This window comes from Anneissia japonica, unplaced genomic scaffold (assembly GCF_011630105.1).
Source record: "Anneissia japonica isolate Jap-2015-1 unplaced genomic scaffold, ASM1163010v1 scaffold4054_len1135799_cov195, whole genome shotgun sequence".
Classification (NCBI taxonomy): Eukaryota; Metazoa; Echinodermata; class Crinoidea; order Comatulida; family Comatulidae; genus Anneissia; species Anneissia japonica.
In genome coordinates this window covers 714,600-726,636 of record NW_022694605.1, presented here as the reverse complement: position 1 = coordinate 726,636, position 12,037 = coordinate 714,600, and the positions used below count along the sequence as shown (strand labels likewise).

General features: G+C 35.7%; 1 protein-coding gene across 6 annotated transcripts in view; it reads left to right on the top strand.

Moving 5' to 3' along the window:
* Positions 1 to 12,037, top strand: part of LOC117101103 (KICSTOR complex protein SZT2-like) — a 70,220-nt gene that overhangs the window by 16,399 nt on the left and 41,784 nt on the right. For all 6 annotated transcript variants that reach the window (XM_033240981.1, XM_033240982.1, XM_033240984.1 and 3 more), the window contains exons 13-20: positions 1,623 to 2,572; positions 2,841 to 2,959; positions 4,370 to 4,604; positions 6,127 to 6,235; positions 6,400 to 6,678; positions 9,574 to 9,805; positions 10,670 to 10,751; positions 10,899 to 11,084. In XM_033240981.1, coding sequence (XP_033096872.1) covers positions 1,623 to 2,572; positions 2,841 to 2,959; positions 4,370 to 4,604; positions 6,127 to 6,235; positions 6,400 to 6,678; positions 9,574 to 9,805; positions 10,670 to 10,751; positions 10,899 to 11,084 — 2,192 coding nt within the window. The remainder of the gene's footprint in view (positions 1 to 1,622; positions 2,573 to 2,840; positions 2,960 to 4,369; positions 4,605 to 6,126; positions 6,236 to 6,399; positions 6,679 to 9,573; positions 9,806 to 10,669; positions 10,752 to 10,898; positions 11,085 to 12,037) is intronic.

Genomic DNA, 12,037 nt, shown 5'->3' with positions numbered 1-12,037 from the left:
GTTTACAGTAGGTCTTCATTATGTAATGTAAACAGTGCAGTTATTAGGGGACAAGTAAACACGTCACTGGCAATAGGACAATTTTTTAATGCCTGTACCAAGTGCAAGTTTTTCTCATTGGTTGGTATGTGCTCAGAGGGTGCCCTGTACTGACGGCAATATTATTGTCTAGGTCCCTGGTTCTTTAATTAATTCATTTGAAGGGCCAAATTATTTTTAGAGTTGATCTAACAGGCCACAGATATTGTCCGAGTTGCAAGGAAGTTGATATACAGGGAAGGGAAACTCTTGGGTATAGTGACCGAAAAAAAGGCACTTTAAGAACTATTTCTTTCTTATTGATGATCTTATTTGCTTGTTGAAATTAACACAAAACACAAGGCCCCAAGTTTTTCTCGAAGGTGGGGAAAGAGCGAAATCACTGGCGGAGTTGAGTGATGATGTTGTCCAATGGGGGAACAAGTAGGTGGGTGATATGGACAGTCAAAACCCTGAAGGGGTCTAGAGGTGAAGCTCCGACAATTTGTAATTTGGAACGCTTTATTTAGACCCTAATCTATCTTATTGTCTAATGTTTTGTAGAAATTACATAGATAGTTTTATCTGGCGAATATTTTTGAGTTTCGGACAAGAGAGCTCTCTCTGACATAGCGTCCTGCAGCTGCAACTGTTGTGACCCATTTCTAAATATCCTCTTAGTTTTGTTCATCGCAAGCTAGGAGTTTGGTGGGAATTGATGGTTTTTTAATGGTAATGGTAGGATATTTTTAGAGCCCCTTCCACAATAAAATCTTCTGAAGGCGCTGACAGTATAGGGACCCGAAATCAGATTGGGAAGTAAAAATTGGCAAAAAACAAACCATGAACACGAAAGGGAAAGGAAATGGCCACTCCCGATGTTGAGACAGCATCGCCACCACAACTGTGTACCCGCAGGTACCCCGGCGACGGTTTGCTGGGCTCCAGTAGCTACCACCTTGGATAAGTCTCGGTTCTACTACAGTGCACTGTTTAGGTGGTGACGCCGTCTCAAGTAAGGGAGTTGCGACTTTAAGGTGAAAAAAAACCTTAAACTACTTCAAAGTCTTCAGCTACAGTTTGTGAGAAATGAATGGCATGATGAGTAGTAAAGTGACATATAATCAGGCTTTATTTAAATATAAAAAATATAACATTGTCTTGATCCATTTCTCTATATTTGACCGATTTGTTTGTCTGGCAATGTCATGGTTCTAAAAAATTTCTTATGTAAGATCAAGTCAGAATAGGACTACATAGTGTCCAGCAATAATCACTTTAAAATACATTTTAGTAAAAAATATTCATCGACTGATTATTACTTTTAGTTTGTTTTAAATATTTTTGCAGACCGCCTAATGAGAACCAGGGGTCTAGGTGTATCTTCTCCGAACTACCAGCCTAAAAAGTCTGGTTCTACTATATATAACGGTGAACTAATAAACACTAAAATGTTACCCTGTTTTGACGAGTATACTTCTGCTTGGCACTCCGCGGCGCACCATGTATTATAATGAGTATATTCGTTACTACTGGTAGTGAACATGTTAATATGATAAATATTGTTTATTTTGTATTTATTAATATTTAACATTATTTTCCAGTTGGTGAAAGGAAACCAGAATCAAGTGCAATGGTGAAAATGTCTACAAATGAACTATACTTTAGTGAACTTATCAGTTCATTTACACATGAACCTGCTTGTCATACTAAATTGATGTTGTCAAGTAAGGAGAGTGTTGAATTCCTAGAGCATCTAGTCAATAGACAATTCTTCAAAATGTCTGGAGATTCCCCAGGTGATGAATTTCATTGTTCTGGATTATCAAATGTTGCCAATAAACTTTTTACAGATTCTCCTCAAGCAGTGCCAAACATGGTTTGCTTCTTGTACAGCTTAGAAGCACGTTTAATTTTAACGATCATGCCTGCATCATATGAAGATCTTACCAAGTTTATTCACCTACAAAAAGTTTTATCGAAAGAGCCATCTACTAAAACTAAGTTGTCTGCAATGGAAGTAAATCCGCTTGTGATGGAAAGTGAAATTCAGGAAACAGAGGAAACTAATACAAGCAAAAATGCAAAACCAGTTGAAAATGATTCAGGTCCAGGTTATGAAGATGATGATGTTTTTGATCCCCCTGTATCAGAATCACTGCCTTTACCAGTATACGTGTATAACTGTTACCGACCTGACCTAGTAAACCAACTTCTTGGTGAACGAAGAAACAGCAATCTGAAAGATACTGTTGAGGATTTGACATTCAACTCTCAAGAGAGTTGCACAGTCTGTGACATCAGAGAAAGGAATTCATCTGGCTCCTCAGGGAAGTCACAGCCTGAGTTTGACAGTTATCGTAAAAAATTGACAGATTTTGCGTACCGCAGTTTTGTTATCAGTGTGTTTCGGAGTCTGCGAATGCAGCAACATGTTCATAAACATGATGTGCAAGCGGCCGTAGATACATTCTGTGAGGAATCTCTTCATCAGGTTGACCTGACAGATTTTGTGAAAGCTGCATGTGGCCATGTGATGGAGTTCAACAGACAGGTAATTAATATTCTGAGAAAATATATTCTTTATTCTTCAATGATGAACCAAATACTGGTATAACAATAATCCCTGCTGTTGACCTTATGACTTTGTCAGTCCATACTAATCCATATATTATATTACAGTTGAAATTTGTATCCTAATTTTTTATCCTGTGGTTTGCTCTGACCATTAAAAGGCATAAAGGTTTTTATAAGTATAATTAATATTTGGTAATTTATTATATTCAACATGGTATAACAATATTGTTTGGTTTTAATGAAAGATAAATTTTGAGCAAGGAGAATTAGAGAAGTTGCCAACTGTCATAAGATTTGCAGACCCGATTCTGAAGAGCAAGAAGCGGACAAGTGTTACAGATGGACTTTTATTTTCAACTCAAAGGTACACACTTGTGCTTTTATAACATTATGAAATTCATTGGGGAAAAAAACATGCTCTAATAGGAAAATCCAAGGGGATATACCACTAGGCCTCATAGCTCAGATGCCAGAGTTGAATTCAAAGGTAATCGAAAGTTTTTAGGTTCAAATCCCGATGGGGACAATATGTTTTTCTCAGAAATTTATAGTTTATTATCTCCAGTGGTGTATCCATAACAAAGTTACTCTCTGCTTTTTTAATAATATTCATTACGTACCACAAAGAGCAGTTTAGCTCAGTCAGCTAATCTGGTGGTAGCCACTGTGCGTGTGCTGAACCGTAGAGATCTCTAGGTCCCTGGTTCAATTCCGATCACTGCCTCTCCTTGAGTTTCAGCTGGAGGTCTGAAATACAAGTTACAATAGCGCACTGTCTTTCGGATGAGACATTTAAGCCGTTGGTCGCGTGTGCATTTATGGCCCATGTGCACGTTAAAGAACGCAGTACACTCTTCGGAAAAGAGTAGGGGATTGTTTCCCGGTGTACTGCCCAATCACAACCAGAAGGACCCACTCGAAATAAGTCTTCTTCTAGACTTTTGTGGGCTATTCTGGTGTTTACACCGAATAAAGTGAATGAAGAGAATATACTTATAATGACCTTTAAATGATTAACAGGCACAGTCCCTGAGTACTTTTTATGAGCAAATGGACGATTATCACAGTCTAAACACAAGAAGCAAATCGAAAAATACATTAGTTTTACCTAAATGGAACAATGAATTTGGGAAAAAACATTTAAATACCGCTCGGTTAAACTGTGGAACAATCTTCCCCCGATACTCGAAGTTCAATAAATTCCTTAACTTTGCATTCCTTCAAAAATTTGATTTAATATTACATTTCCATTTTGCTTGTGTTTACCAAATTTTCTTTTGTTTTTGTATATAATTTCTTAACTTTCATTTCTTATTTTACTGTTTTAACTATTAACTGGACCTTAAGGAAGAACAATGTAAAAGTTGATTAAGTATCCAGAATAAAGAAAGATTTCTATCTATCTATCTAAATCCATATAATTCAATACAGTAGAACCTCGTTTATGTACCTCAAATACAAACCTTCAGTGTTACGTACACCTCGTACGGACAATGACGTCATTAATAACCCCCAAAATACTCAAAACAAATTGCCCTTTTGAGGGCTACCATAATGCAAAAAGAGATTTGTTACTTTCTGTCTGTTTATTTTATTTCAATACTGCATTAAACAAACCATATGCAAACAATTTGATTTGTGTCTATAAATTAAAGAATATGTTTTAGCTTAATAAGGAGAACACACTATTATTGAATGGAATATTTTTCTTAGTTAATATTATATCATGAGATAGAGTTATTGTTCCTCCAGTTTTTCTGTCTGTTCATTGCAGCATTGATCAAGTTTCACAAGAAATTGATAGAGCAATTGAATACAATAGGAAGAGGGCATCCTATTCATTTCCAGTTGCTAACCTTACATCCAGGCACACATGTGAAATAAGCCCAGGGATACATGACACAATCAAGTCAAAATTTAGGAAGATATTAGGCAATCAGTTCAAACCAGTTCCATCCAGTCCAGACTTCTGGTACTTCTGCACACCCATAATGGATGAGGATTCAGAGGTATGCACTTAAAACACATTTATAGATACATTACATCGTTAATATCATGTCAACTCAACTACTGATATTGATTTGTCAGATTTGCTACGGTTTACATATGCTTGATTTCATGAATAAGAAAAGGTATAATAAATAAATATCAGAAGGCCACAGTTTTTAACCAAAAATGGCAAATGGTTAGAATAGCAATTATGATGCTTTTTGGCCATTTGCTGGTTTTAGCATGGCATGCCTCAATTGATTGATATCTTTTGAGTATTGTAGTTATGTTTAACTGGAGATGTTACTATAGTTCAAACAAAAGTTAATGTCTTACAAAAAAAAAATTAATGTATGTTTTTTTCATCTTTCTAGCAGTTTGGTCTCTTAAAAAATCTATAGCCTTTCCCCAACAACATTAAGACTTCTTCATTACCCGTGCTAGTTCCTGATCATGTACAGCAACATTAACAGCTTTGGTAGTCATCTTGATATTTTGCTTCTGAGCATACTGTACATCTGAACATACATTTCCATCCTCTCTAGGCACATACATTTCTTTTACATTGTTTTGTTTTTCCAGTGACTCAACAATCAAACCATCCATTTGAAGCATGGAAATTTGTGATTTTACCCTTTGCCATAGCTTCTTCTTGGAGCATTGGGCCACTTATAGGAACAATAGAAGTACACATCTTGTAAAGAATTCATAAACAAACTCTTTTATTGCCTATGTTGATATTGCTGTGTTTTCCCTTTTCCTTGATGCATTTTTTAATTAAACGAATATATTTATCCCGTATCATTCTTATATTTTTCCCACGAGAATTGTAATGAACCTGACCCTTTATCGATGAAAGCTGGTAATTAATCGCTTCTAATTCTTTTCATGAATATTTTCAAGACATCTACTACATGAGCGATTATGTTTACAATGTATCAAATATTAATTTATAAAAGGCTTGACATCGTCAATATACATACAAGTTAGAAAATAGAAGATACGAATGGACCTGATAGAGATTCGATTGTCAAATAAACACTGAATTAATATAAGCCAGTAGCGGATTTAAGAGGAGACACCCTAAATTTTTCAAAATTTAACAAAAATTGAGAAAAAAGAAAATTCTACTCAAATTTAAGTCTAAGAGTGCCATTTCTGGCCGTCCACGAGGCTCCATAATCATACGTTTTCTAGATCCGTCCATCTCTGAAAGTCCTTTTAAATTAAAGGAAGGATAGCTCTTCATGTTTCTATAATTTAATTTTCATGACCTGGTGAACTCTATAATCGATTAATTAGTCCTCTGAATGTGCCTTATGTCAATTTTATAAAAATTTCGAATATTTTTAAAACTAGCTTGTAATAGTTCTATATCAGTTTGAAATTACAATTTTTATTGCTGTTGATTGTCTTGCATACATTTTATATTCCTTTGTGTAATTTTACTTGATTTTTTGTAGTACAGTTATGTCAGTTTTTTTTACCTTATGCCTAATGTTTTTAACATCATCAAAATTTAATTGTTATATTTGTTTATAGTGTGAATACTCTTGCAACTCTGATACTGAAGATGTAGTAATGAATGAAGATGTTTGTGAAATGTCAGTCAACATAGGTGCAGATATGGCATCTTCCAGCGGATCACCCAGTTAGTTTATCATTGTTTATTTATTAAAATCGTATTAAGCAATTAGTAAAGCTGCGCATAGTATACTAGTGGAAAATTATATGAAAGTTAGATTTAATGCTTGAAAAATTTCCCAGAGATCTTTGAATGAATTTTTAAGTCTGACTTAAGTAATTGTATTGCAGATATGTTGAATCATGATGAAACATCTTCCATATCAGAGGACAATACGCCAAGCGACCATAGATACAACTCTATTATGGACACGTACAAAATTTTAAAACAATCGCTTACAAGCTCAGAGTTGAGCATCGATCGTCCAGATAGGTATGGAAGTTCCAACGAATCAGTGAATGGAAGTGTGATAGAGGGCAGTTCACCACTGTTTATTCATTTGACCTGTTCAGTAAAAGTGAGATCTTATCGAGGTGACCTACAAATACAAAATATCCCAACATGCTTAGGTGAGTTTATACAGATATGTTGAAGGACAGCCAGTGCTTGATAAGTGCCAATTTTTTTTTTTTTTTTTTTTTTTTTTTTTTTTTTTTTTTTTTTTTTTTTTTTGCTTTATACTGAAGGCATTTTCAGTTCTGTTTTTTAAAATGGCACAAAAGATATTTAATTATTGTATGTTATTATAAGTGGTTCATTCTATCTCAGATTGAGACTTATTCAACTGAAGGAACTAAGAGGATTGTAAAAATATGGTGATGATAAAAGTGGTGGATGTTATTTCATTCATCTACTTCTACAGGGAATTTATTCAAACTATAGGTCTCCATTTTTTTTTTGTAAACAAAGTTAGTAATGTTTTAAACTACTCATGTTTTGTCATGACAGCTATATATACACCAATTAAAAATTTATTTTGAAAACAAATTCTCTCCTTCCTTAATATCTTTTCTCATTTAAATGCATGATGTATAATTAAACAAACTTTTTAAATACAGTAATACTCTTTTTTTGAAGGCATAATCAAATTAAATTTTGCTATGTTTGGGACATTATAATACAATGGTTAATGTGTTTGCCTAAATTCATTGTTCATTATTGTCTCACAAGTACCCTTTGGAAACAAGCTTCAAGGAGCCTAAAATTCTCTATTGTATTGTTAGTCCTATCTGATTTTGTTTAGTTTATCAACATAAATCCAATCCAATCCAAATTTAACTTGCAGTACAAAACAAAAGAAAGTGAATTTTATTGTCAATACTTCCATCATTACAAATACAAACTCTATTTTTAAAATCAATATTGTTTTTATGGCGCTCTTCAATTTTCAAGATAATGATTTAATATATGAAAAAAAATGAACAATGACATAAAATAAGGTTTAATATTCATTGAAAAGCATGATTCAATGCCAATAGTATGCTTGGATCTATTAAATTTATTTAATAATATGTATTGGTAAACCAATTTACTTATCTTTAACCTGGCACTGTTTCATCACTCACCTATTGGTTCATCCAAACTTAAATGATTAGCCTAACACTCACTATGATCGTTATCAGTAAATCATAATTTTTCAAATACTATCAAGTTAATCAATATTTGTCCATTTGAGACAATCTGATTACATGTCTACCCAGTTCGCATTTGATGGAGAATTTGTAAAGAACCTGTTAGAAAATATTATTTGTCACTGGTACTTAAAGATTTAAGAATTATTGATTGAAGAGTTTTAAGGAGGGTCTTGAATGCATCATAATTTTGGGGCGGCAAAAAAAAAAAAAAAAATTCTTTCGCCAGCATGAACATAAAGCATTCTAGGAACAGATAACTTAAGGAGTTTGACTGTCTTGTGGAACATAAAGATAATTGTTGTGAGATGAAGAAAGATTATATGGAGCATGTCCATATAAGCATTTATGAATGAGTAGAATAATTCAGAAATTTAATTTCAATGAAGGTCTTTAAGTTTAGTGTGACAGACAAGACTTGTTGTTGAGTTCTGAAACTTTTTCAAGGGTCTTAATTGGTAGCAGGAGTTCCATACACTAAATACAGAAAACAATTTTTGAGGTAATAAAAGCATGGACGAGTGATTCAGCAGCAGAAGGTAAAATGTATGGACGAATACATGAATTCGTCTAAGGTGAAAATATTCAGATTTACAGACAGATGAAGTGTAGTTCTGAAAGGTAGGGGAATACGAAAGAACGTTTTTAGGTTTTGAAAGTTTAGTAAGAAGTTCAGTTTATCGTGGGTTGGTTTGCAGTCACCCATTTGATAATGGAAGAAATACTAGACTCAATTGAATGAAGAGTCGTTCAATGTCACTGGAGTTATCAAGATCAAAATATATCCAGAGCTGTATGCAGTGGCAGAGCTAGGAGACTACAGCGCCTCCATCGGGGAGAAAAACCACAATTCGTCTACATGTTAGTAGACTCTAAAATCGATTAAATATTGCCTTCAAAACCCCTAAATTGTCATATTTTTTTGGGTTTCACCCCCTGCACCACTCTCAAAAGTCAAATCACGGTCATGCAAAGAATTCTTTTGGGTAGTTAGTTTCTATAACCCCTTTCAGATAGACGTTGCCGCAATGTTGCGCTAAGCATGCCAGCATAATAACCGGCCTCTACCCTTTCACACAGCGCCTTTGTTACCACAATATTGCGGTAATCTTGCCCTCTTCTGTAGAATTTTGTAATATTGGCGGTTTAAATCACATGCAATTGTATTCAACTTTAACATTGAAATGCACATGCCGGCTTGATTGCTGCAATATCGAGTAGACCCTTTCAGACAGAGCAAGCCAGTAACTGTTACTGCAATATTACTAGGGTGCAATGTGGCCTACAGTAAGCCGGCATATTGGCACATGGAACCTTTCAGACAGAAACCCATGTCGGTGTGCTTTCTGCAGTATTGCGGTATTGCAGCTCTGTATGATTGGGGCTTAAGTCAGCTATAGTTAGTAGGCCTATGTTTCTAGACTTTGTATCAAGCAGTAAAAAGTGAGTAAATTTTTCATGCTTATTATCTATTTTTTTAAATGCCTGAAACGACTGCGCTTGATGTTGACGGTGACTGGCTGTACTGTAAAGCACACCAAACAAAGCTAGCATTTTTTTTGTCTTCTTCTCAATCCCTATAGAGAAGTACAATAAAAAAAAATCATTGTGACAGTACATTTCCCAGAGTAAAATAGTACCGAACAATTTCGTTCTTGGCCTAGGCCTATCCATCTCGTGCAAACAAAAGGGCCACATTCTAGGTCAACAAAACAGATGTTTTGATGTTTAACTCATTGCATTGTTGCCCATAATTTTGTGTGATGGGATAAAACATTTTTGCGCATATCCAACTTTGGTTAAGTTTTTCAAATCTCATTTGTCAATTCCCAGGAGAAGTTATTGAATGTTTGGAGGATGAGGTTGACTGCATTGACCTCTCTGATCTATCAATCAACCTTGACATTAACTGCTTGACTCTCCCACCACTGATTGAATGGGATGAAGGTATAATGCAAGACAGACGGCGGTACACTTCATTGTGCGAGTCTACCCCACCCAGCTCACCACCACCTGTGGATCTATTAGATGTCAGTAATCATTCTTTTACAACCTCAGAGGCAGAGTAAGTGTTTATAGTAGAGTAATAACCTTTTTACACTGCAAGCAAAACTCTGGACACAACCCGGGATTTTCCAATTCCTGCACTAAAAACTTTGGAGTTATGGATTGTAAATGGTAAAAATGGGTTGCCAAACATTCCGCATTCATTGTGCTGGACGTATTCAGCCTCTGAACACTAGAGCTTTTGCAGTTGTTTCTATACATCTGAACAGTAGATCTTTTGCAGTTGTTTCTATAAGGAAAAATAGGCTCCCTGCAACAGTGTGTGTCTGCTGCTTGATACAGGTTTTATTTTGGGGTAGGCCTAATTGCACATACTTTCTGTTGGTTTTTCTCTACTTGAAAGCAATGTGCTCTGCAACCAGAGTTCTTCCTAGCACAGTCCTAGGCCAGTGTTGGCACCAGAAATTTGCCGACAAGGGGTCCGACGGAAGGGTCTGAACCAAGGTGATGACAAAATCTCAGTCTACGGCCTGAAATAACAAACATCCCTGTTAGGGTTCATGGGAGAGTTTTTATGGCTTAATTTGTTCCTAAATGTGCTTCTATACCACAATATTTGGGATTGGCAATCAAAACAGCGTTATTTGGATAGGCAAATTATTATTATTTTTGGTCCGAGGACAGGGGGTCCAGAACTAGTCCGACTGGTGGTCAACTGCCCACCCTGCCCTCCCCCCATTTGTGCCACCACTGGCCTAGGCATGTTTTCATTCTCATGAAAAAGCAAGACTGATCATTTCTACATTTAGCTTATGATGCAAAGACAGGTATCCCATCATTCCTCCTGGATTTACTCTGCAAAACTAGAGATGATAGGATAAATGAAAGCTACTAATGTAATTGGTTTTGTTTTGTATCTTAGTTTTGGTGTAATGTCATCAGGGGATCCTTTACTGTGTCTTCCAGAACTAGAACAAGCTGCCATCAGGGAAACAGAAGAACAGGTATTAAATGATTATCAATAAGTTGTTAATAGTATGAAATTATGTGTAAGGTACAAATGATGACAGGATTGTAGTGCACCAGTCTCATTCCGTCATTTAAAAGTACATTGATTTTGAAAAACTACATTATCTTTACTAATCTTGTAGATAAAATGGCTTCTTCAAAATGAGATAGCATCGGCCAGGAGAAGCACGTACCCAGTTGCATTGAATACGTTAGACATGATCTCAAAACACATCAAGGATTCTACTGGTAAGCCAGGTTGTATTGCCAAGAATGTTCCTCTTCAATTTGTGTTTGGGCCTGAGCATAGTCTCAAGAAATTCACTCAGGTAAGCCAGATTTTTGATTGCCCATATCTATTTAACTTATTTTTAAAAATTTTGTCATTTTTTTTTTGTCATTCCAAATTTAAAATTGGTGTTTAGAAATTTCTGCTTAGCCCCTGGAGACCCACAGTGGCTATAATACGGCACAAGTATCATGCCCCCTGTGTCGCCCTAACTGTTATGCTAGGGTTATCCGAGGAGCTGAGCGATCGACTTCAATTAAAATCCAGTGTTGGTCGGATTTGAACCAGGGTCTTCAGTACAAGAAGCAGGAACATAATGTTTCGGCAAATTGAAATGGTAATCAACTTGTTTATTTCCTTACGCAATGCGCAATTACAAATCATCTAAACTCGTTTTAAGAGTATGAAGTAGAAAAGAAAGGAAACTGACCAAGAAACTATCCTAAAACTAATTAGAAACAATTTACCAAAGAATCAAATTAAGAATGAACCAGTAACATTGCACCGCTCTCCAGCAATTTGAGACACTTGGCCATCTGGAACAGCATTCACAGGTGCTCTAGTAATACTGGTGACTAATCTAACCTATCCTGAAGGAAGAAACAAAAACGTGAAAAACAAAAAGTGAATGAATAAATTACATTCGACCATATGTTACATCTGTAACATATTTTCTGTTGGTTTTTCTCTACTTGAAAGCAATGTGCTCTGCAACCAGAGTTTCTTTCTGGCATTAGCCCCTCAATGTGAGATTATACATCAGTTTTTTGATGATGTGTGAAAGCATGGTGAAAGTGAAAGGTGTTTTAATGTGAGCAGTTTGCTGTGAATGTCAAGTGATTGCAGTGTCTGTCTGAAACCCAAGTAACTGTTGCCTATTTTATGTTGAGGTGAAAGGTTGACTGTCATAGGCGTAGATCCCGGGGGGGATGGAGGGGATATATCCCCCCCAATATTTGACAAGGGGGGGATGGTCCATTGTATCATCCCCCC